General features: G+C 40.6%; 1 protein-coding gene across 3 annotated transcripts in view; it reads left to right on the top strand.

Annotated features, from left to right (window-relative positions):
* Positions 1-25,956, top strand: part of efl1 (elongation factor like GTPase 1) — a 371,901-nt gene that overhangs the window by 163,608 nt on the left and 182,337 nt on the right. For all 3 annotated transcript variants that reach the window (XM_077518226.1, XM_077518227.1, XM_077518225.1), the window contains exon 12: positions 15,286-15,385. In XM_077518226.1, the coding sequence (XP_077374352.1) occupies positions 15,286-15,385 (100 nt within the window). The remainder of the gene's footprint in view (positions 1-15,285; positions 15,386-25,956) is intronic.

The following is a 25,956-nucleotide window of genomic DNA, read 5'->3' on the forward strand; positions in this document are numbered from 1 at the left end:
GCCAAAATACAGCCATTTCTCCCATGGACTCTGAAACTGTGTTTATTTCCTATAAAATGGGGCAATGATGTCATCTACCGGTGGTTGGGCATCAGTAAAGTTGTTTCCAAGTTTGATATTTACAGTGGAGCATGCTCAGATTCGCCCCCATTTAGCACCGCTCTAAAAAATACAATTGACAAGTATACTTGTCAAAGGCAGTGAATGAGTTAAGTATAGCCTTCATTCACGATATTGCTTTTAATGTCCATAGAGGCTATCAAAAATACATAAAACTAAATAACAAAAATATGTATGTTTGGTTAGGTCTGATGCCAGTGAATATTTTGAGTGGTGGAAGGTAAAAGAATATTCCTAAATGACTTAGTTATCACACTTAGAATGAGTTTACATTTTTTGTACAAAATACCGTAAGTGGGGTATTTTTTTTTCATGCCTCAAGGGCTAGGTGGCGCTGCATATATAACTGCATGTTGTCATAGAGATACCTTCAGGCCTTGACGATAAACATACATGTCAAGTTTGGGATTTTTTGGAGCATGTATCGGGGAGTTATTAAGCATATACTTTTTCAGTACGAAACACAAATTTTGATGCCCCGCCCTCATCATATAGTATTTCCAAAAGTAAAGATTTTTCCGTCTGTTGTTGGCTCAGGTCTTGGCATCGTCCAGGTCAAGTCATAAGTCAGTCGGATAAAACGTGTAGGAGAAGTGGGCAAAAGTATGCCCTCTGAAAATGTGCAAAAATCGTAAAAAATGGGACATTCAAAAATTCGTAGCTCACTTCCTGTTCATTTTAGCATATGGGTCCAAGAGACTTTTTTGTAGGTCTTTGGCTCCCTCATACACGTAAAAATTTTCATAGATCTTGCTTAAACGTACAATCGGGGCTGCTTCGTTAAAAAATTCTAGGGGGCGCTATTGAGTCATTTTTGTAAAAATAGCACAATCAACAATAAAATATTGTTCATTTTACCAGGCCAGATGTGTGTGCCAAGTTTCATGAGTTTCTGCGCATGTTTAGACCCTCAAAACTGGTGTTGTTTTCTTGGCGAACAGTGCTTAGCCACGGCCACAGCGATTCGCGAAAACTCACAAACTTCGTGTTGTGACATCATGAAGGCCGAAACCCTCATCTGAGCAAATATGAGGTAGGTCCAGTTAACGTGTTTGGAGAAAAATGTAGAAGAAAATTCGTAAGAAAAAAAATTGCCACTAGGTGGCGCTATCAGTTAGATGAAATATAAGTCAGTAGATGTCTTTAGGGCTGGACTCTCATCAAATGTGTGAAATTTTGAGAAGATAGGATCATCTCGGTCAAGTTAATGCAGCTTTTATTTTCACGAAAAATCTTCAGACTTTGCGTCACCGTAGCGGCCACGCCCTTTGGCGAAAAGTTACAATATTCGGTGTGGGGCATGATCAACATCTTAAGGCTTTTCTGACCAATTTTCAAATGGATCCCTTCAACAAGCTCAGCACAGTAGCTAAAAACGTAAAGTATGACATTTATTGTAACCACTAGGTGGCGCTATATGTATAACTGAATTTTATCATATAGATGTTTTCAGGCCGTGACTATTACGTTGCCTGAGAAGTTTGAGATTTTTTGGAGCTTGAACATGGGAGTTATTAAGCATTTCCTCTTTCTGGACAAATGAAATTTTAAAGGCAATATTTGATGCCCCGCCCCCGTCATATAGTATTTCAAAAAGGCAAGATGTTTTGCCCAGTTGTTCTCTCAGGTCTTGAGATGATAAATGCCAAGTTTGAAGTCAATTGGATGAAAAATGTTTGCAAAGGGGGGAAAAGCATGAAAATAGGCCAAAATTGGACATTAAAAAATTCATAGCTCACTTCCTGTACATTTTAGCTACATGGTCCCAATAGACTTTTTTGTGCGTCTCGGGGTACTACACGTGCCTGCCAATTTTTGTTGCTCGAGCTCAAACGTGCCGGGCTTGGTTTTTATTTTTCTACGCTAGGGGGGCGCTATCGAGTCGCATTGTTATGACGACTTAATAATCTAAAATTTTCCGCCGGGCCTGAGGAGTGCGCAAAGTTCGGTGAGTTTTCGTGAATGTTTAGGTACCCAAAATCGCGATCGTTTGCGGAGAATAAAGAATAATAATAATAATAATAATAATAATAATAATAATAATAACTAGAGCTGCGAGCAGCTATAAAGGGCCCTCGCAGCCCGGGCCACGTTGGGGTCCTTGCACGTTGGGGTACTTGCACGTTGGGGTACTGGCACATTGTGGTACTTGCACGTTGGGGTACTGGCACATTGGGGTACTGGCATATTGGAAGCAAAATTTCTTTGAAAATGGCATAATAAACGTTTACATGTAGAATATTTTTTTGCCAGTGTGTGTGTCAAGCTCAACGGGTTTTGGTGATTGTTAAGACCTGCAAAAATCAGCGTCCTTTTTTATTTTTAGGCAATGAGTTGCCCTGATTGGTATTTTTTTGTAAAAGTGTATATACACATCATCGCTCGTTGTACTCATTGCACAATGTTACTTTTATTGTCCAAAGGGGCAATCAAAAATTAATAAAACAAAATGGAAACGTACATACGTTTGGATCGGTGTGAAGCCAGTGAACAATTTGAGTGGTGGAAACTAAAAGAATATTCATAAATGACTTAGTTATCACACTTAGAATGAGTGTACATTTTTTGTACAAAATACCGTATGTGGGGTATTTTTTTTTTATTTTTATATAAGCCTCAAGGGCTAGGTGGCGCTGTATTTATAACTGAATGTTGTCATAGAGATACCTTCAGGCCTTGATTATAAGCATACATGTCAAGTGTGGGATTTTTTTTGGAGCATGTACCGTGGAGTTAATAAGCATATCCTTCATTCACGATATTGCTTTTAATGTCCATAGTGGCTATCAAAAATAAATAAAAATATATATATGTTTGGATAAGTCTGATGCCAGTGAACATTTTGAGTGGTGGAAACTAAAAGAATATTCATAAATGACTTCGTTATCACACTTAGAATGAGTTTACATTTTTTGTACAAAATACCGTATGTGGGGTATTTTTTTTTCATGCCTCAAGGGCTAGGTGGCGCTGCATATATAACTGAATGTTGTCATAGAGATAACTTCAGGCCTTGACGATAAACATACATGTCAAGTTTGGGATTTTTGGGAGCATGTACCGGGGAGTTATCAAGCATATCCTTTTTCATTGCGAAACACAAATTTTGATGCCCCGCCCTCATCATATAGTATTTCGAAAAGTCAAATTTTTTCCCCCTGTCGTTGGCTCAGGTCTTGACATGGTCCAGGCCAAGTCTTAACTCAGTCGGATGAAACGTGTAGGAGAAGTGGGCAAAAGTCTGCCCCCTGTGAATGTGCAAAAATCGTCAAAAATGGGACATTCAAAAATTCGTAGCTCACTTCCTGTTCATTTTAGCACATGGGTAGAAGAGACTTTTTTGTAGGTCTTGGGCTCCCTCATACACCTAAAAATATTCGTCGTTCTTGCTTAAACGTACAACCGGGGCTGCTTCGTTAAAAATTTCGAGGGGGCGCTATTGAGTCATTTTTGTAAAAATAGCACAATCAACAATAAAATATTGCTCATTTTACCAGGCCAGATGTGTGTGCCAAGTTTCAGGAGTTTCTGTGCATGTTTAGACCCTCAAAACTGGCGTTGTTTTCTTGGCGAACAGCGCTTAGCCACGCCTACAGCAATTCGCGAAAACTCACAAACTTCGTGTTGTGACATCATGAAGGCCGAAACCCTCATCTGAGCAAATATGAGGTAGGTCCAGTTAACGTGTTTGGAGAAAAACGTAGAAGAAAATTCATAAGGAAAAAAATTGCCACTAGGTGGCGCTATCAGTTAGATGAAATGTAAGTTAGTAGATGTCTTTAGAGCTGGACTCTCATCAAATGTGTGAAATTTTGAGAAGATAGGATCATCTCGGTCAAGTTAATGCAGCTTTTATTGTCACGAAAAATCTTCAGACTTTGCGTCACCGTAGCGGCCACGCCCTTTGGCGAAAATTTACAATATTCGGTGTGGGGCATCATCAACTTCTTAAGGCTTTTCTGACCAATTTTCAACTGGATCCCTTCAACGAGCTCAGCACAGTAGCTAAAAACGTAAAGTATGACATTTATTGTAACCACTAGGTGGCGCTATATGTATAACTGAATTTTGTCATATAGATGTTTTCAGGCCGTGACTATTACGTTGCCTGAGAAGTTTGAGATTTTTTGGAGCTTGTGCATGGGAGTTATTCAGCATTTGCTCTTTCTGGACAAATGAAATTTTAAAGGCAATATTTGATGCTCCGCCCCCATCATATAGTATTTCGAAAAGGCAAGACTTTTTGCCCAGCTGTTCTCTTAGGTCTTGAGATGATAAATGCCAAGTTTGAAGTCAATGGGATGAAAATTGTTTGCATAGGGGGAAAAAGCATGACCACAGTGAATGTGCCAAAATAGGCCAAAATTGGACATTAAAAAATTCCTAGCTCACTTCCTGTACATTTTAGCTACATGGTCCCAATAGACTTTTTTGTGCGTCTCGGGGTGCTACACGTGCCTGCCAATTTTCGTTGCTCTAGCTCAAACGTGCCGGGCTTGGTTTTTATTTTTCTATGCTAGGGGGCGCTATAGAGTCGCGTTGTTATAACGACTTCATAATATCAAATTTTTCGCCGGACCTGAGGAGTGTGCAAAGTTCGGTGAGTTTTCGTGAATATTTAGGTACCCAAAATCGCGATTGTTTGCGGAGAATAAAGAAGAAGAATAATAATAATAATAATAATAATAATAATTTTTACAAAAACAATAGGGACCTCGCAGCGGTCGCTGCTCGGGCCCTAATAGTTTTTACAAAAACAATAGGGACCTCGCAGCGGTCGCTGCTCGGGCCCTAATAATAATAATTTTTACAAAAACAATAGGGACCTCGCAGCGGTCGCTGCTCGGGCCCTAATAATAATAATAATAATAATAATTTTTACAAAAACAATAGGGACCTCGCAGCGGTCGCTGCTCGGGCCCTAATAATAATAATAATAATTTTTACAAAAACAATAGGGACCTCGCAGCGGTCGCTGCTCGGGCCCTAATAACTAGAGCTGCGAGCAGCTATAAAGGGCCCTCGCAGCCCGGGCCACGTTGGGGTCCTTGCACGTTGGGGTACTTGCCCGTTGGGGTACTGGCACATTGGGGTACTGGCATATTGGAAGCAAAATTTCTTTGAAAATGGCATAATAAATGTTTACATGTAGAATATTTTTTTGCCAGTGTGTGTGTCAAGCTCAACGGGTTTTGGTGATTGTTAAGACCTGCAAAAATCAGCGTCCTTTTTTATTTTTAGGCAATGAGTTGCCCTGATTGGTATTTTTTTGTAAAAGTGTATATACACATCATCGCTCGTTGTACTCATTGCACAATGTTACTTTTATTGTCCAAAGGGGCAATCAAAAATGAATAAAACAAAATGGAAACGTACATACGTTTGGATCGGTGTGAAGCCAGTGAACAATTTGAGTGGTGGAAACTAAAAGAATATTCATAAATGACTTAGTTATCACACTTAGAATGAGTGTACATTTTTTGTACAAAATACCGTATGTGGGGTATTTTTTATTTTTTTTATATAAGCCTCAAGGGCAAGGTGTCGCTGTATTTATAACTGAATGTTGTCATAGAGATACCTTCAGGCCTTGATTATAAGCATGCATGTCAAGTGTGGGATTTTTTTTGGAGCATGTACCGTGGAGTTATTAAGCATATCCTTCATTCACGATATTGCTTTTAATGTCCATAGAGGCTATCAAAAATAAATAAAAATATATATATGTTTGGATAAGTCTGATGCCAGTGAACATTTTGAGTGGTGGAAACTAAAAGAATATTCATAAATGACTTCGTTATCACACTTAGAATGAGTTTACATTTTTTGTACAAAATACCATATGTGGGGTATTTTTTTTTCATGCCTCAAGGGCTAGGTGGCGCTGCATATATAACTGAATGTTGTTATAGAGATAACTTCAGGCCTTGACGATAAACATACATGTCAAGTTTGGGATTTTTTGGAGCATGTCCCGGGGAGTTATCAAGCATATCCTTTTACATTGCGAAACACAAATTTTGATGCCCCGCCCTCATCATATAGTATTTCGAAAAGTCAAAATTTTTCCCCCTGTCGTTGGCTCAGGTCTTGACATGGTCCAGGCCAAGTCTTAACTCAGTCGGATGAAACGTGTAGGAGAAGTGGGCAAAAGTCTGCCCCCTGTGAATGTGCAAAAATCGTCAAAAATGGGACATTCAAAAATTCGTAGCTCACTTCCTGTTCATTTTAGCATATGGGTACAATAGACTTTTTTGTGCGTCTCGGGGTACTACACGTGCCTGCCAATTTTTGTTGCTCGAGCTCAAACGTGCCGGGCTTGGTTTTTATTTTTCTACGCTAGGGGGGCGCTATCGAGTCGCATTGTTATGACGACTTAATAATCTAAAATTTTTCGCCGGGCCTGAGGAGTGCGCAAAGTTCGGTGAGTTTTCGTGAATGTTTAGGTACCCAAAATCGCGATCGTTTGCGGAGAATAAAGAATAATAATAATAATAATAATAATAATAATAATAATAATAACTAGAGCTGCGAGCAGCTATAAAGGGCCCTCGCAGCCCGGGCCACGTTGGGGTCCTTGCACGTTGGGGTACTTGCACGTTGGGGTACTGGCACATTGTGGTACTTGCACGTTGGGGTACTGGCACATTGGGGTACTGGCATATTGGAAGCAAAATTTCTTTGAAAATGGCATAATAAACGTTTACATGTAGAATATTTTTTTGCCAGTGTGTGTGTCAAGCTCAACGGGTTTTGGTGATTGTTAAGACCTGCAAAAATCAGCGTCCTTTTTTATTTTTAGGCAATGAGTTGCCCTGATTGGTATTTTTTTGTAAAAGTGTATATACACATCATCGCTCGTTGTACTCATTGCACAATGTTACTTTTATTGTCCAAAGGGGCAATCAAAAATTAATAAAACAAAATGGAAACGTACATACGTTTGGATCGGTGTGAAGCCAGTGAACAATTTGAGTGGTGGAAACTAAAAGAATATTCATAAATGACTTAGTTATCACACTTAGAATGAGTGTACATTTTTTGTACAAAATACCGTATGTGGGGTATTTTTTTTTTATTTTTATATAAGCCTCAAGGGCTAGGTGGCGCTGTATTTATAACTGAATGTTGTCATAGAGATACCTTCAGGCCTTGATTATAAGCATACATGTCAAGTGTGGGATTTTTTTTGGAGCATGTACCGTGGAGTTAATAAGCATATCCTTCATTCACGATATTGCTTTTAATGTCCATAGTGGCTATCAAAAATAAATAAAAATATATATATGTTTGGATAAGTCTGATGCCAGTGAACATTTTGAGTGGTGGAAACTAAAAGAATATTCATAAATGACTTCGTTATCACACTTAGAATGAGTTTACATTTTTTGTACAAAATACCGTATGTGGGGTATTTTTTTTTCATGCCTCAAGGGCTAGGTGGCGCTGCATATATAACTGAATGTTGTCATAGAGATAACTTCAGGCCTTGACGATAAACATACATGTCAAGTTTGGGATTTTTGGGAGCATGTACCGGGGAGTTATCAAGCATATCCTTTTTCATTGCGAAACACAAATTTTGATGCCCCGCCCTCATCATATAGTATTTCGAAAAGTCAAATTTTTTCCCCCTGTCGTTGGCTCAGGTCTTGACATGGTCCAGGCCAAGTCTTAACTCAGTCGGATGAAACGTGTAGGAGAAGTGGGCAAAAGTCTGCCCCCTGTGAATGTGCAAAAATCGTCAAAAATGGGACATTCAAAAATTCGTAGCTCACTTCCTGTTCATTTTAGCACATGGGTAGAAGAGACTTTTTTGTAGGTCTTGGGCTCCCTCATACACCTAAAAATATTCGTCGTTCTTGCTTAAACGTACAACCGGGGCTGCTTCGTTAAAAATTTCGAGGGGGCGCTATTGAGTCATTTTTGTAAAAATAGCACAATCAACAATAAAATATTGCTCATTTTACCAGGCCAGATGTGTGTGCCAAGTTTCAGGAGTTTCTGTGCATGTTTAGACCCTCAAAACTGGCGTTGTTTTCTTGGCGAACAGCGCTTAGCCACGCCTACAGCAATTCGCGAAAACTCACAAACTTCGTGTTGTGACATCATGAAGGCCGAAACCCTCATCTGAGCAAATATGAGGTAGGTCCAGTTAACGTGTTTGGAGAAAAACGTAGAAGAAAATTCATAAGGAAAAAAATTGCCACTAGGTGGCGCTATCAGTTAGATGAAATGTAAGTTAGTAGATGTCTTTAGAGCTGGACTCTCATCAAATGTGTGAAATTTTGAGAAGATAGGATCATCTCGGTCAAGTTCATGCAGCTTTTATTGCCACGAAAAATTACCAGACTTTGCGGCACCGTAGCGGCCACGCCCTTTGGCGAAAAGTTACAATATTCAGTGTGGGGCATGATCAACATCTTAAGGCTTGTCTGACCAATTTTCAACTGGATCCCTTCAAAGAGCTTGGCACAGTAGCTAAAAACGTAAAGTATGACATTTATTGTCACCACTAGGTGGTGCTATATATATAACAGAATTTTATCATATAGATGTCTTCAGGCCGTGACTATTAAGTTGCATGAGAAGTTTGAGATTTTTTGGAGCTTGTACATGGGAGTTATTCAGCATTTTGTCTTTCTGGACAAATGAAATTTTAAAGGCAATATTTGATGCCCCGCCCCCGTCATATAGTATTTCAAAAAGTCAAGATATTTTGCCCAGTTGTTGTCTCAGGTCTTGAGATGATACATGGCAAGTTTGAAGTCAACTGGCTGAAAAATATTTACAAAGGGGGAAAAAGTATGACCACAGTGAATGTGCCAAAATGGGCCAAAATTGGACATTCAAAAATTCATAGCTCACTTCCTGTACATTTTAGGAAATGGCTTCCACTGACTTTTTTGTGCGTCTCGGGGTGCTACACGTGCCTGCCAATTTTCGTAGCTCTAGCTCAAACGGGCCGGGATTGGTTTTTATTTTTCTACGCTAGGTGGCGCTATAGAGTTGCGTTGTTATGACAACTACATAATATCAAATTTTTCACCGGGCACGAAAAGACTGCAAAGTTTGGTGAGTTTTCGTAAATGTTTAGGCCCTCAAAAATGAGATCGTTTACGGAGAAGAAGAAGAAGAGAAGAAGAATAATAATAACTAGAGCTGCGAGCAGCTATAAAGGGCCCTCGCAGCCCGGGCCACGTTGGGGTCCTTGCACGTTGGGGTCCTTGCACGTTGGGGTCCTTGCACGTTGGGGTACTTGCACGTTAGGGTACTGGCACGTTGGGGTACTGGCATATTGGAAGCAAAATTTCTTTGAAAATGGCATAATAAACGTTTACATGTAGAATATTTTTTTTGCCAGTGTGTGTCAAGCTCAACGGGTTTTGGTGATTGTTAAGACCTGCAAAAATCAGCGTCCTTATATATTTTTAGGCAATGAGTTGCCCTGTTTGGTATTTTTTGTAAAAGTGTATATATACATCATCGCTCTTTGTACTCATTGCACAATGTTACTTTTATTGTCCAAAGGGGCAATCAAAAATGAATAAAACAAAATGGAAACGTACATACGTTTGGATCGGTGTGAAGCCAGTGAACAATTTGAGTGGTGGAAACTAAAAGAATATTCATAAATGACTTAGTTATCACACTTAGAATGAGTTTACATTTTTTGTACAAAATACCGTATGTGGGGTATTTTTTTTTTATGCCTCAAGGGCTAGGTGACGCTGCATATATAACTGAATGTTGTCATAGAGATAGCTTCAGGCCTTGACGATAAACATACATGTCAAGTTTGGGATTTTTTGGAGCATGTACCGGGGAGTTATTAAGCATATCCTTTTTCAGTGCGAAACACAAATTTTGATGCCCCGCCTTCATCATATAGTATTTCGAAAAGTCAAGATTTTTCCCCCTGTCGTTGGCTCAGGTCTTGACATGGTCCAGGTCAAGTCTTAACTCAGTCAGATGAAACGTGTAGAAGTGGGCAAAAGTCTGCCCCCTGTGAATGTGCAAAAATCGTCAAAAATGGGACATTCAAAAATTCGTAGCTCACTTCCTGTTCATTTTAGCATATGGGTCCAAGAGACTTTTTTTGTAGGTCTTGGGCTCCCTCATACACCTAAAAATTTTCGTAGATCTTGCTTAAACGTACAACCGGGGCTGCTTCATTAAAAATTCCTAGGGGGCGCTATTGAGTCATTTTTGTAAAAATAGCACAATCAACAATGAAATATTGTTCATTTTACCAGGCCAGATGTGTGTGCCAAGTTTCATGAGTTTCTGCGCATGTTTAGACCCTCAAAACTGGCGTTGTTTTCTTGGCGAACAGCGCTTAGCCACGCCTACAGCAATTCGCGAAAACTCACAAACTTCGTGTTGTGACATCATGAAGGCCGAAACCCTCCTCTGAGCAAATATGAGGTAGGTCCAGTTAACGTGTTTGGAGAAAAACGTAGAAGAAAATTCGTAAGAAAAAAAATTGCCACTAGGTGGCGCTATCAGTAAGATGAAATATAAGTTCATAGATGTCTTTAGGGCTGGACTCTCATCAAATGTGTGAAATTTTGAGAAGATAGGATCATCTCGGTCAAGTTAATGCAGCTTTTATTGTCACGAAATTTTTTTAGACTTTGCGGCACCGTAGCGGCCACGCCCTTTGGCGATAAGTTACAATATTCGGTGTGGGGCATGATCAACATCTTAAGGCTTTTCTGACCAATTTTCAACTGGATCCCTTCAACGAGCTCAGCGCAGTAGCTAAAAACGTAAAGTATGACATTTATTGTTACCACGAGGTGGCGCTATATGTATAACTGAATTTTATCATATAGATGTTTTCAGGCCATGACTATTACATTGCCTGAGAAGTTTGAGATTTTTTGGAGCTTGAACATGGGAGTTATTAAGCATTTGCTCTTTCTGGACAAATGAAATTTTAAAGGCAATATTTGATGCCCCGCCCCCATCATATAGTATTTCGAAAAGGCAAGACTTTTTGCCCAGTTGTTCTCTCACGTCTTGAGATGATAAATGCCAAGTTTGAAGTTAATTGGATGAAAAATGTTTGCAGAGGGGGAAAAAGCATGACCACAGTGAATGTGCCAAAATAGGCCAAAATTGGACATTAAAAAATTCATAGCTCATTTCCTGTACATTTTAGCTACATGGTCCTAATAGACTTTTTTGTGCATCTCGGGGTGCTACACGTGCCTGCCAATTTTCGTTGCTCTAGCTCAAACGTGCCGGGCTTGGTTTTTATTTTTATACGCTAGGGGGCGCTATAGAGTTGCGTTGTTATGACGACTTCATAATATCAAATTTTTCGCCGGGCCTGAGGAGTGTGCAAAGTTCGGTGAGTTTTCGTGAATGTTTAGGTACCCAAAATCGGGATCGTTTGCGGAGAATAAAGAAGAAGAAGAAGAAGAAGAAGAAGAAGAAGAAGAATTTTTACAAAAACAATAGGGACCTCGCAGCGGTCGCTGCTCGGGCCCTAATAATAATTTTTACAAAAACAATAGGGACCTCGCAGCGGTCGCTGCTCGGGCCCTAATAATAATAATTCTTACAAAAACAAGAGGGACCTCGCATCGGTCGCTGCTCGGGCCCTAATAATAATAATTTTTACAAAAACAATAGGGACCTCGCAGCGGTCGCTGCTCGGGCCCTAATAATAATTTTTACAAAAACAATAGGGACCTCGCAGCGGTCGCTGCTCGGGCCCTAATAATTTTTACAAAAACAATAGGGACCTCGCAATGGTCGCTACTCGGGCCCTAACTAGAGCTGCAAGCAGCTATAAAGGGCCCTCGCAACCCGGGCCACGTTGGGATATTTGCACGTCGGGGTACTGGCATGTTGGGGTACTGTTTCATAGGAAACCGTCTAAATTGTAAAAGTTTTTGCCATGGTTTGTTTTTGCAAAGTTTCATGGAAAGGCCAAAAATGATGCAAAATTAACAAAATAAAATCAAAATGGATTGGTACATGGCTATAGAATACTTTTTGTAGATATTAGGTTGATAGGTATGCCTCCCAATATTCACACATCTCGCTGAATCATATAATCGGAAATACTTCATAAAAAATGTCTGAGGAGCTATTAAGCCATTTATTACAAATTGCACAACAAATCTATAAAATATTTATGTTCGTGAGAGGTCTGATCTATGTGCAAAGTTTTGTGAGTTTTCGCCCATGTTTAGACTCTCAAAAAAGGCATTTTTCTTTGCAAACAATGCATCGCTATGGCAACAGCGTGCAACAAAAATAAATAACTTTTCATCTTAAACATCTTAAGATGAAACACACCAAGTTTGAAGACGGTCGGATAAATTTCGTAGGAGGAGTTAATTAAAATATGACCCCTAAAAAAGGCCACATAAAATGGCTACAAATCCCAACGTAAATCAAAATGGCGGACTTCGTGTTTGGTTTAGCAGATGGTTCCAAGAGACTTTTTTGAACATCGTGGGCTGTTACATATGTCTACAAATTTTCGTAGCTCTAGCTGCTTCGTACAACTGGAAATGCTTCATTAAGAAGGATTTTGAAACGCAAAATTTGATGCCCTACCTCTGGCGGACTTCCTGTTAGGTTTAGCATATGGTTCAAAAAGAATTTTTTGTAGGTCATAGTCTGTTACATATGTGTACCAATTTTCGTAGCTCTAGATTAAACGTACAACCGGCAATGCTTTGTTAAGTAAGAATTTTTAAACTCTAAATTTGATGCCCCGCCGCCGTCATATAGTATGTCAAAAATTTTAGATTTTTTACCATGATGTTATCCCAGGTGTTGAGATGGTACAGCCCAAGTTTGAAGTCAATCGGGTTAACCGTGTAGGAGAAGCGGGCAAAAGTATGACCCCTGTAAATGTGCAAAAATGGGCCAAAATTGCACATTTAAATACTCATACCTCACTTCCTGTCTATTTTAGGGTACACATATCAAAGAGGTTTTTGTTCATCTGGATGTGCTACAGGTGCCACACAAATTTCATAGCCGTAGGACAATCATAGCGGGACAGGGATCCGTTTAACCTATGTAGGTGGCGCTCCAGAGCCATTTTTCTGTTATCATGTATGGTGACTTTAAAATATCAAATTTTTCGCCAGGCCTGATCTGTGTGTAAACTTTGGTGAGTTTTCGTTCACGTTTAGTGTCTGAAAAATGCGATTGTTTGCGGAGAAGAAAAATAATAATAAGAAGAATTCCTACAAAAACAATAGGACCTCGCAGCGGCGCCAGTGCCGCCGCTGCTCGGGCCCTAATAATAATAATAAGAATTCCTTCAAAAACAATAGGGCCTCGCAGCGGCATCGCCGCCGGTGCCGCTGCTGCTCGGGCCCTAATAATAATAAGAATTCCTTTAAAAACAATAGGGCCTCGCAGCGGCCGCCGCCGCCCTAACTAGAGCTGCGAGCAGCTATAAAGGGCCCTCGCAACCCGGGCCACGTTGGGGTACTTGCACGTTGGGGTACAGTGAAATAGGAAACTGTCTAAATTGTAAATGTTTTTGCCATGCTTTGTGTTTGCAACGTTTCATGGAAAGGCCAAAAATGCTGCACAATTAACAAAATAAAATCAAAATGCCTTGGTACATAGGTATAGAATACTTTTTTGTTAGTCTCAGGCTGATAGGTGTCTCAATTTTTACAAATCTAGCTTAATCATACAATCGCAAAAGGTTCATAAAAATGCCTAAAGGGCTCTATTGAGCCATTTATTGCAAATTGCACAAGAAATCTCTAAAATATTCACGTTTGCAACAAGTCTGATGTGTGTGCAAAGTTCCATGAGTTTTCGCTCGTTTAGACAAAAAAAAAAAAAAAGCAGCATTTTACTTGGCAAACAATGCATTGCTATGGCAAATTTTTTTGGATAACTTTGCATCTTAAACATCTTAAGATGAAACACACCAAGTTTGAAGACAGTCGGATACATTTTGTAGGAGTTCAGTTCGTTAAAATATGACCCCTAAAAAAGCCACAAAAAATGGCTACAAATCCCGACGTAAATCAAAATGGCGGACTTCCTGTTTGGTTTAGCAGCTGGTTCCATTTTTTGTACATCGTGGGCTCTTATGTATGCCTCCAAATTATCATAGCGCTAGGTGAAACGTACAACCGGGAATGCTTCGTTAAAGGGGAGTTTTCTAGCTCAAAATGTGATGCCCGGCCCCTGCGGGACTTCCTGTTGGGTTTAGCACATGGCACCAAGTGACTTTTTTTGTACATCGTGGGCTGTTATATATGTCTACAAATTTTCGTAGCTCTCGCGGCTTCGTACAATTGGGAATGCTTCATTAAGAAGGATTTTTTTCTTTTGCAAAAAGTGCATGCCACGACAACAGCGTGCGACAATTTTTTTTTATTTATTCCCGTGACCCACGGGATTCCCAATGGTATGAGAGTCACCTTTATCTTTGACCGATGCGTGTTTTGTTTTTGTCTTTTTTTTTTAATGTAACTGACCTCCAAAGTGGGAGCAGTACGGGAGTGGGAGTCAGTCTGAATGGGAGAAGGACATGACAGGAGTCATTTTCACCAAAAGCGGGCTGTAACAGGATGTATTTTATTTTATTTTATTTTTATTTTTATTTTTTTTTTTTACAATAATCCAGGACTGGGACAGGACAGGATTTTTTTTTCAGTGGGAGTGATATGGGAAGGGAATGAAAACAAAATATGGAATATTTAGTAGATTAAAAAACGTGTACCATGACAAGTTTAAAAAAAAATGTTGATATTCTTGTAATTCTTCTGAGCAAGTCAGTGTCCCCCATTTTTAGAACAGGCCACATTTAGTTTAAGGCCTGTGTCTCCTTCCTCCGCCCCCACCCCACTCTGTACACTGCAGGAGAAGTAGACAAGCAAGTTAATTGAAGGCAATTAACTTAAACACGCCCGCTCATTTATGGATAAAACTCTGAATATTAATATTTAAAAAGGCAAGAATGTGTAGGTTCATTTCATATTTATTTCTGAAATGAAAAATGGATGGATGTATTGACCCACTCGGATCAGTGTCAGTGAACTAACTAACAGGTGGCCCAACACACTCGGGCCACCAAGCCACTGTTAATGTAGAACCCCTGTGTATGTGCATTGATTTTAATTTTTTTTTTTTATATATATAATTCTTTTGGGTGTTTTCCAGCATTTCTCCAGTGCTCAAGCAATGAAAATGCGCCGATCATAGTTTTTGTGTCCAAGATGTTCGCTGTGGACACAAAAGCCTTGCCTCAGAACAAACAAAGGTACGTGTGAATTGGGGTACATACATATATATATATATATATATATATATATATATATATATATATATATATACATACACATACATATACTCTGGTCTCCTCCCACATTCCAAAGACATGCTTGGCAGGTTAATTGATCACTCTGAATTTTTCACATCCATGATAAGTTATCAATAAAGCGCTTTTCACAGGCCACAGCAAATGGCAAATAATGTTTTAATTGACACAAAATTATTAAATCAAATTTCCCACTGTGGTAATATGACCTAATGTACGCAAGAAAATACCACAAGGAGCAACAATAAAACCAAACTTTGGCTGATGCCTCAGAAGATGAATTGTAAGCTGAATGTGATTTTCAAAGTTGAGGCTGGTTTCATCTCTTTAGAGGTCAAACTTCCAACGTTGAAAGGGTTCAAATCTTGGACGATGGCCTTGCCTGCTATTGGAATTGACCTTTCACAGATATTTTAACAGTTCCTGAAAATTTCAGGTTCATACCTTTTTCCTAAGGTACTGGTTGCTATGGACATTTGAAAGATGCAAGTACCAAAACTTTCAACACATTTTCCTCAAAACTAGGGATTTCAACCTTCCAAAATTAAAACTGTTGTAACTTTGTCAATTTTTGAGGTACCACCAAGAATTATATATAATTTTAAAGGGAATTATGTGTAGAATTCAGATATATAGTTTAACAAAAAGGTGTATTCAGTGTGAAATGTTACATATTGGACCTCCACTATTTGATTTGATTTATTTGTTCATTTTTTCTTTCGGACAGCATTGTGACAATCAAACATTTCATCATACAATTTCAATATGTAATAACCGAAAAGAAAAAGGGCTGGCAGGAAGAAGCATAAAGCTTATAATTTCCCGCCCCCATACTATACAAGGACGCAGAAAATCAAACAACTATAGTTAAAAGTCAGCAGGGATAATAAAAGTTCACTCAGTTCATCATTTCCATGATATTAGTTATCCAGTTGATTGCGTTCGGAGTCTTTTAGTTCAGGCAAATAGATTTTTTAAAAGTTCAATCAGCACATCTTCACCAGCGATTTGATCGCAAGTAGTTCATGTTCCAGACAGTAGATTTGTTCCAAGAGTTTGTTGATCACTTGTTGATTGGTACCATGTAGATTGTCTCAGTCCAGTAGCTTTAGATAACTGGGCATAATGAAAACCATGTGTCCGACCACACCTTCAGTCAGATCCGTCTTCATCACGATTTCGGTTCATCGCAGTCTCCAGTCCAGCTTTTCTCTCCAGTTCCAGCAACCTTGTGGCCATGTCTCTCGTCATTCTGTTCATGGCAAGGTTGAGTGCTGCAAGGTCGTTTTTCACCAGAGAAGTGTCGTCACAGGCCTTAGTTCGGCCGGCTTGCACGCCAGTGATGGCTCTCAGAGTGGCCGCAGCCATTTCCTCTGCTTTCTTCTGGTGATCAGACATTTTTCGCAGCGTACGAGACAGCCAGTGGGATCCAATCCCCAGCAGCATCAGTGCAACCACCAGCACAGCAAGCAGGTATAAATCCTCGACATCTTCAACATCCAGAGAAGTCAGACACAATGGTCTCCATTTAGCCCAGGGATCTTCAGCATATCCAGACATGCGAGTTCCACTTGGACATGTACGCTGAGTAGGTCCAGGTTTCATCGTAGAAAAGATTTTGTCAAACGCACTTAGAAACCCACTAATTAGATCCATACTGATTTGTCGAAAGTTTTTGTAGCAGGGTGTCCTTTTCTCGGCACTCAGCACAGATGCTGTTGTCAAATGATTCAAGATTAACTGTCCTTGCACTTCAATAACATACTCAGACATGTTTACATTTTTGTGTTGAAGCTCCCTCCTTGTTGATAACACAAGAGTTATTGCTCTCCCACATATAAAGTGAACAAAAGACAGGTTATACATTTTCTTCACTATAACTATTTAATACCAATTCTTTATATATTTTCTTAAATCCAGCTAGTGTCTGTGTTCCAGTTACTCCCCAATCTAGTGAATTCCATAGTTTTACACCATTACAGGAGATCAAAAATGACGTCAGTGTAGTTCTAACACATCTCTGTACAAACACAAGTTTCTCTCTCAAATCATAGTTCGATTCATTGGCCTGGAAGCGAATTTGTAGGTTGTAAGGGAGACAGTGTCTAGCCGCTTTGTACATTATCTGAATAGTTGTGTAATTTATTAAATCATATAATTTCAATAGTTTAGCTTCAATAAACAATTTGTGTGTGTGTGCATTATATGCGGCACTATGGATAATTCTTACTGCTCTTTTCTGTAATACCATCAATGGTTGCAATCGACTTATGTTTCCCCAGATTTCAACACAATCAGTCAAATAAGGAAGGATCATTGCACTGTAGATTATTTGGAGTGCCTTTTGACTCAATATTTTTTGGGTTCTGTAGAGGATGGATATACTTCTAGCCAGTTTTTTTTTTTTACTGTTATCTGAGGAAGCCATGTAAGCATCTCATCAATAATTATTCCCAACACATTGTGTTGGTTTACCCGTTCGATATTTACATTAGAAATTTGTATGCTGATATTTTCTTTAGTTCCTTTTTTTACCAAATAACATAAATTTAGTCTTGTTAAGATTAATAGACAATTTATTAGCATTAAGCCATTGTTGTAGTTTACACAATCCCTCATTTATTGTTTGAACTAGCTTCTGTATATCCTCACCTGCACAGAAAATATTTGTATCATCAGCAAAGAGTACCATCTTTAACACAGTATAGACTTTACATGTATCGTTTATATACAATATAAACAATTTAGGGCCCAAATCCGAGCCCTGAGGTACACCACATGAAACTTCCATTTTATTAGAAGTACTCCCTCCTAATGTCACATACTGATATCTTTTGGTTAGATAACTTCGTAACCAATCTAATACAGTGCCCCTAATCCCCATTCTCTCTAATTTATTTAATAATATTTTATGACTTACAGTATCAAACGCTTTTTTAGATCAAGAAATCTTCCAATGGTATATAATTTTTGATCAATAGCATCTGTGATTATATACCACTTTTTATCTCATTTAACAAAATATTAGTGTAGATATTATCAATTAGAGTAGCACTATGGGTCGTAATTCTTGTAGGTCGTGTAATTAAGGGATGTAGCCCTAGTGAGTACATTGTATCAATGAAGTCTTCAATATGTATATTTTTGTTAGTGTTTAACAGATCTCTATTTATGTCACCACAGAAGAATATTTGTTTGTTGTGGATTGTTGACAAAAGTTTTTGTACACAGTCAGTAAACAGTTACACCTTAGAGTCCGGTGTGCGATAGATACAGCTTACAATTATATTTTTACCTTTTATCACATTAATTTGAATCGTAATACATTCCATGTGATTGTCAACCTGTATCGACATATTATGTAATATATCAAACTTAATGTTGCTATCCACAAACAAGGCCACACCTCCACCTCCTTTACCGGTTCGATTTGTACATACCATATTATATCCAGGTAAATCAATATCCAAGTCCTTGTTTTCTTTCATCCATGTTTCTGAGATTGCAATAATATTTATTTTATTGTTGAGTTTCTGCAGATATTCTTTGATATGTCCAAAGTTTGTATATAGGCTCCTGCTGTTGAAGTGAATTATTGAGAGCTTACCATTGAGATTAATTGATTTGTTGAATTGCTCATCAGTGTAATAGTAGCACTTGTCCGCTTTAGAAGTTTGTATCAGGGTCAAATATTCCATTTGGATCATTCAAGGCATATTCCACAAATTGATCATCTAAGTCCGGGTAGTTTGGTGATGTGGAGTCAGTTGTTTGGGACATATTTAATTGTCGTAGACTTCCACCTCCTGTAATCTCTTGATAACCCTGGTTTTGATCTCCTCTGGTGTGAAGTCAAACCTGTTGTCTTAAAAATTATTTTAATTTCATAGAGAATGATTAATATTTAAACAAGCAAATATTAAGTTAAGCATAATAATATTGTAATGTTAGAAAATAAATTTGATATGAAAGTAGAAATTAATATTAGTCAACAAATGTAGAAAGAAAATAAAACCGTGAGATAATTTTTAGACTGATGGGCGTAGGCCGCCTTTGTGTCCGGAGCATTTACGGCGTGGCACCACTTGGTGTCACATTAAAATCGGCCTTGCAGTTAGCAACTACCTAGCAGCACCATGGCACACTCTGGAGTATCACTGACAGCTGTGTTGTGATCAGAGTGCAGGGCAAGCTTCCACAAAAATTGAAGAGGCAGCCGGTAAGAGCAACATATATTAAATAAGTTCAGTGTTTGTCTAGCAATGCTAATTGTTTGGGTGTGATTAATTGTTTGAGTTTGAATGTATCCAGGCCTGTAGAATTCACATGGTGAGAGGCACGGTGTTTAGGAGTGTGAGTTTTACTATAAGGATGATTGCTGGCTAATTGTTTAACTGTTTGAATTGATATGCTCGGTTTCTAGCCTGCTTTCAGTCACACGTGGGGAAGAGTTTATTGTGATGATTCTGAAGTAGGAGTTGAATGAGGGCTTAGTTGGTAGCATTGATTTAAGTGTATGTTTATAGGATAAAATGGGGGAAAAAAAATAGAAAAAAAACAATAGGAAAAAATACTTGCAATTAAATAAGTTCAAAACATGATTGAGCTATGTATTAAAAACTAATGTAAATGATTTTTAAAAATTAACTTAATGTGTTTATTGAATGAGTAGTCGTATTGATATAAAATGGTTTGCATTGAATATGGAAAATGTTAATGTAGGATGTATTTTGATAAGTCCAGATTGTTTCAATGTGCTTGTAATATTCTGTATATATTGTTTTCTTGTTTGAAAGGTTTTTCACCTAATGGGCAACCTAATGGTCGACTAATGGTCAATACCTTGACATTGAGAAATAAAAGGAAGAAAAAGAAAACGTTTGTCATTGAGTGAATCCCAGTTGGAGTCTTCAAGTGGATGCTTGTTTCTCTTTCAATTTGGAGGAACTGCACTTGAGTAAAATAACTTGACAGTGAAAAACCGTAGCACCAACAGTGGAAAGTTGGACAATCGGGAAATAGGAGTACCTTTTCACCTGTGAACGGGACACCGTTTGGAAGGAAAATGGCTCACCAAATTGTTGAGAAATCAGTGGAGCAACTCAAAATGGAGCGGACCACAGCAAAGAGATTGTTCACTTGTCTGGTCAACAATATTACCAGGACTTACAAGGACATGTCGGAAGAGGAGCTGAGAAACTGTTTCAATCAACTCACAATAGAAGCGGAGAAAGTCATGGAAGCAAATGACGACCTGGAAGCTGGCTTCATTGCAGAGCTGGAGGCGGAGCTGGACGCAGATGAGGAAGCTGTGTTGACAGAACAGCAAAAATACAACCTGGCAAAAGTTGCAAAGGAGTGTGAGTTAAAAGGAAATGAGGCCAAAGCTCTGATTCAGGAGTCTGTTTGGATCAATTTTGGAAATGCTGAGGTGTCCACAGCACTGCAAGCAGCCCAAACTGTGTGTGATCATGCTTCTACAATACGGCCTGATGGTAACCAAGAGGCATATGGCTTTATGCTGAACCACCTGCAAGGACTGGTGAAGACAGCAAAAGAGGTGCATGGCCGGTGGAAAAGATGGATCCCACCAGAACAGGGGAAACTGCAAAATCACCTAAAGGAACTGGAATTACTCCTCCCCAAGCTGATATCTTGGAAGGTTGACTTCATACAGGCAAAGATAAAGGAGGACACTGAGAGTGCGGACATCCATGACTCCAGGTTATCCCATACCAACCATTAAACTGAGACCGACATCTCTTCCCAACTTTACTGGCATCAAACGTGAATTCCACAGATGGAAAAAGGACTGGGAAGCAGTCCAAAGGCAGGGTGAGCCGACTGGTTCGCAAGAAGTGAAAAAGGTTCAATTGTTGGACAGTGTGGATGACAGAATTACAAGAGACCTTCGCCTTACCACTTACAATAATGTAAATGATATCTTCCGTGTCCTTGAGAGTCGCTATGGCAACCCAACTACAATTGCTATTGAAATAGTGGACGAGTTACAAAGGATGCCAGCTGTCAAAAGTCACCAGCCACGCGAGATAGTGGAATTGATTCAAGCCGTGGAGAAGGCACTGCAAGATTTGAGTGACCTCAGGGACACGGGCTATAAAAAAAACCTCTAGTAACAAAGTCAATTGAAAGCAAACTCCCAGAAAACCTTAAAAAGGAATGGCTTTTCTATGTTGCTGACAGGAGGAACGCTGTGGGAGCAAGCAACCGGTTCGACAGTCTCTTAACTTTCCTTAAAGAGCAAGAAAACATTTATGAGCAGATCGAGCAACTGAGGGAAGAGGAACCAAGTAGAAGAGAGACCCGGACTGACCCTAGACAAGCCAGAACCAAGTCCACAAAGTTGGAGAGTGGCCACATAGGTTGTGTGGTCTGTGGCGATGGAAAACACAGGAACAAGCTGTACAAGCAGTTTAAAGGACTAAAACTGACAGAGAAGAAAGCTGCAGTTGGAAAACTTGGTGCATGCAGGAGGTGCCTTGAGATTCATGATGATGGTTCATACTGCAATCCATCCTTTTTGTGTAAAAGTCAAGACTGCAAAGATGAGCACACATCTGATCATCACTACTATCTGTGCCCCAGTGCCGAAAAGAAGAGAACCAATATAGGTCAGAAAAAGAGCAAATTCAGTTCTTAAGAAGGGAAAAGCAGAAGAAAATACACAGAGGAGCAAGAGGAATTTTTCACCAAACTCTCACCAGAGTTGGCGAAGCAATGCCGAGATGTGTTTTCAAACACAACCTCAAGAGCTCTCAGTACTGTGAAAGAGCAACCAAGCCTTCTGGTGGAAAGTGGACTGCAAGAGCTGCGAGTTATCATGATGCTTCTGGAGGCCACAGCCAATGCCGGGCAGATAATTGGGACATTGATCGACTTGGCCTCAGATACCAATTACATAACCCATTAAGCCGCAAGCAGGTTGAACCTCAGAAGTGAAGACATAAGTCTTGTTGTCCATGGAGTTGGAGGGATGAGAGTTTATGTGGAAACAAAACGGTACCTTTTGAGGATCAGAGTAAAGACCCCGAAGGGTGCCCTGAGATCACATCAGATGACTTGTTATGGGCTAGACCACATTGCAGATGTCCACAAAAACGTGACACCAAAGCAGTAGCAGAAATTTTTCCCGGATATACCACTCGATGAACTTGTCAGGCCAAGGGAGATAAACTTACTCATAAGCCACAGAGAAGGTCGGCTGGCATCTCAAAGAGTTAGGACCATCGGCGATCTCGTGCTTTGGGATGGACCACTCAGGAGGACAGTTGCTGGGTCACATCCTGACCTCTTTGAGGACGTGACCGTTACAGCCCACATGACAAAGACCCATTTTGCAAGGTCAATGAGAGCAGCACCTGTCAGGTACGAGGAGGTCACTGGCTGTGTACAGAGCTGCAAGAGCTACCAGACCAAGCCGTCGCCACCACTGAGTCCCCAGAATCAAACACCTTGACTGCAAGCTGTGACTTCCTAGAGTGGTGGAAGTGGGACAGTATTGGCGCGGCATGCGAACCAAAATGTGGGGGCTGTCGCTGTGGAAACTGCCAGCCAGGAGGCAAAGCGATGACTCTTGCCGAAGAAAGGGAGCTTGAAGTGGTCAAGGAAGGACTCACCTATGTCACAAGTGACAACCACAGTGAGGAACCGCATTGGCACGCCAGATACCCTTGGTTAGGAGATCCTGCTTCCCTGCCCAACAACAAAAGGGCAGTTGAGTCTACGTTCCTCAGGACTGAGAAGCAGTTAGCCAAAGAGCCCGAGTGGAAGATAGCTTACGCTGCTCAAGTCCATGATATGGTGGAAAGAAGGGCTGCAGCAAAGTTGTCCCAGGACACAATTCTCAGCTGGACTGGGCCAGTCTGGTACGTGAGCCACCTCATAGCTCCTAACCCACACTCAGTCACTACCCCATTGAGACTTGTGTGGAACAGCAGCCAAAAGTTTGGAGGAGTGAGTCTGAATGACCTGCTGATGAAAGGTCCGGATCTCCTCAATCAGATCCGTGCAGTCCTCCTCAGATTTCGGGGTGGAGTATATGCTGCTTTGGGGGACATAAAGAAGATGTATAACTCTGTGTGGCTAGAGGACAAGGAAGTGCATCTTTATAGATTTCTGTGGCGAGATTCAGCAGATGTGGCACTGGAGGAGTATGCTATCACAAGGGTGAATATTGGCGATAAACCAGCAGCGTGCATTGCACAGCTTGCAATGCGCGAAACTGCTGCTCTTCCTCCTTTCATCCACCTCAAAGAGGAACGGCAGGTTCTCCAGCAAGACAGCTATGTTGATGACATACTCACATCCCACAACAACTTCAATCAGCTGAAGATCATCACTGAAAATGTGGAGAAAATCCTCAAGGCTGGAGGGTTTGAGCTCAAGCCCTGGATATATTCTGGGCAAAGTGGGAGGAACGGAGGCAAACCCAAGCTGAAGGAGACCACGATAAAATCTGTAGTCCTGCCAAATCAAATGCGTGATGAGGACAATAAAGCACTTGGTCTAGGGTATCTGGTGGAGGAAGACAAGCTTCATGTCATGGTCGGAGCCAACTTCTCAAAGAGAAAGAAAAAGATGAGACTTGGCCAAGACCTCCACTACGATCAAGTAAGAGACCAAACGCCAAACCCGCTGACACGACGAGAACTACTTAGTCAAGTGTCAGGGCTATATGACCCAGTCGGGCTGGTGACTCCTATGAAGCAAAAAGGAGCTATACTGGTCAGACGAGCATTCCAAGAGGCAAAGCGGGAAAGTTGCCCAGTCAAGGACTCATGGGACATGGCTCTCTCGCACAGCTTAAGAGAGGATGCAATTCAGCTTTTGGAGGAGTATGTCCAACTTGGCAAGGTCAAGTTCACTAGAGCTTTAACTCCCCCATGCTTCGCTGGAAAACCTTTGGCAATCACATTCTCCGACAGAAGCGAGCATGCCTATGTAGCAGTGGTGTACCTGAGATGGAACTCGGATCAAGGCCCGATCATCAGGCTCGTGAAGTCGAAGGCCAAATTAACTCCCCTGGCCTACAAAGGCGATGCCTTCAAAGCGGAAATGTGTGGAGCAGTGTTTGCTTCACGGCTAAAGAAGTATTTTGAGCATCACAGCCAAATCCAGGCTGGGAGGTGGAACCATTTGATTGATAGCCAAACAGTCCTTGGGGCTATACAGCGAGAAAGCTATGGCTTTCAGACATTTTTTGCAAATCGGATCGGAGAAATTCAAAACAACACTCAAATTCAAGACTGGTGGTGGATCCCGGGCTCACAAAACATAGCCGATATAATCACAAGAGGTGGGAACCCTCAAGACCTGGATGAAGACTCAGTGGCAGAATGGGTCCAAGTTTCTGAGTCTACCAGTTGAAGAGTGGCCAATCAAATCAGCTAAAGACTAGAAGCCACTGCCAAAGAAAGTGTCAACAAGTTGCAGAAGATGGCATTTGTTGCTGCTTTGACAAGGACCAAAGAATTGAAACAAAAAGGAGACCAGAGTTCAAGCCAGGTCTACACCAAGCAAAAGAGACCACCTGCAGCCAACCAAACCCTTGTGGACATTGAGCGGTTTATGGAATTGAATCGACTTGTTAAAACTGTTGCTTGGATCTGGAGAGCAGCAAAAAAGTTCCTTAGGCAAAGAAGTCAAGTCATAAACAGTCCAAAGTGGGAGGCTGTATTGTCACAAGGAGTCATCTCTGTAAGAGAACGAGAAGACGCCCTAAGAGACATTTTTCTTGCAGCGCAGAAAGGCGCAACCTTCCCAAGTACTACCACTGACAGGCTTGTAGTCTACAGAGACAAAGAGTCTGGGCTTCTACTGTGTGATGGCCGAGTGCAAGCTTTCAAAGAACATCAAGTTGGAGTCCCCATCCTGCCATATAACACCTGGGTGTCAACTCTGATAGCTCGGGAGGCCCACAGCTATGATGGAGTGGCTGGAACCTTGCTCACAATGAGGAAGTGGGCATGGGTCATAAGAGGCAGAAGGATTGCCCAAAAAGTGGTCGATGGCTGCATGACCTGCAAGAAGGCAAGAGCAAGAAAATGCCAGCAAGTACTGGGTGACTTGCCACCAGAAAGAACTGCACCCGCTGTACCCTTCGAATTCACTACAATTGACCTTTTTGGCCCCTACCAAGTGAAGGATGACATCAAGAAAAGAGTCACACTGAAGGTGAATACCCTCTCCACTGAAGGGTTTCTAATGGCCTACCAAAGGTTTACGGCGATAAGAGGGCATCCCCGTAAGATTTGGTAAGACCCTGGTACAAATTTCATCGGAGCAAAGCCAGTCCTCGAGGAACTGTACAAATACTTGGACAGTCTGAACAAAACAGACCTGGAGGAAATGGAACGGAGTGGATGTGGAACGTTCATCCATCTGATTCGCTGCACAGAAATGACGCTGCAGAAGCTACAGTCCGTGTTGTAAAGAGAGCACTACAAGGCATTGGAAAAGAGTCTGGGCTGGCTGACAGCGAATTCCAAACAACC

This window comes from Festucalex cinctus, chromosome 4 (genome assembly GCF_051991245.1).
Source record: "Festucalex cinctus isolate MCC-2025b chromosome 4, RoL_Fcin_1.0, whole genome shotgun sequence".
Taxonomy (NCBI): Eukaryota; Metazoa; Chordata; class Actinopteri; order Syngnathiformes; family Syngnathidae; genus Festucalex; species Festucalex cinctus.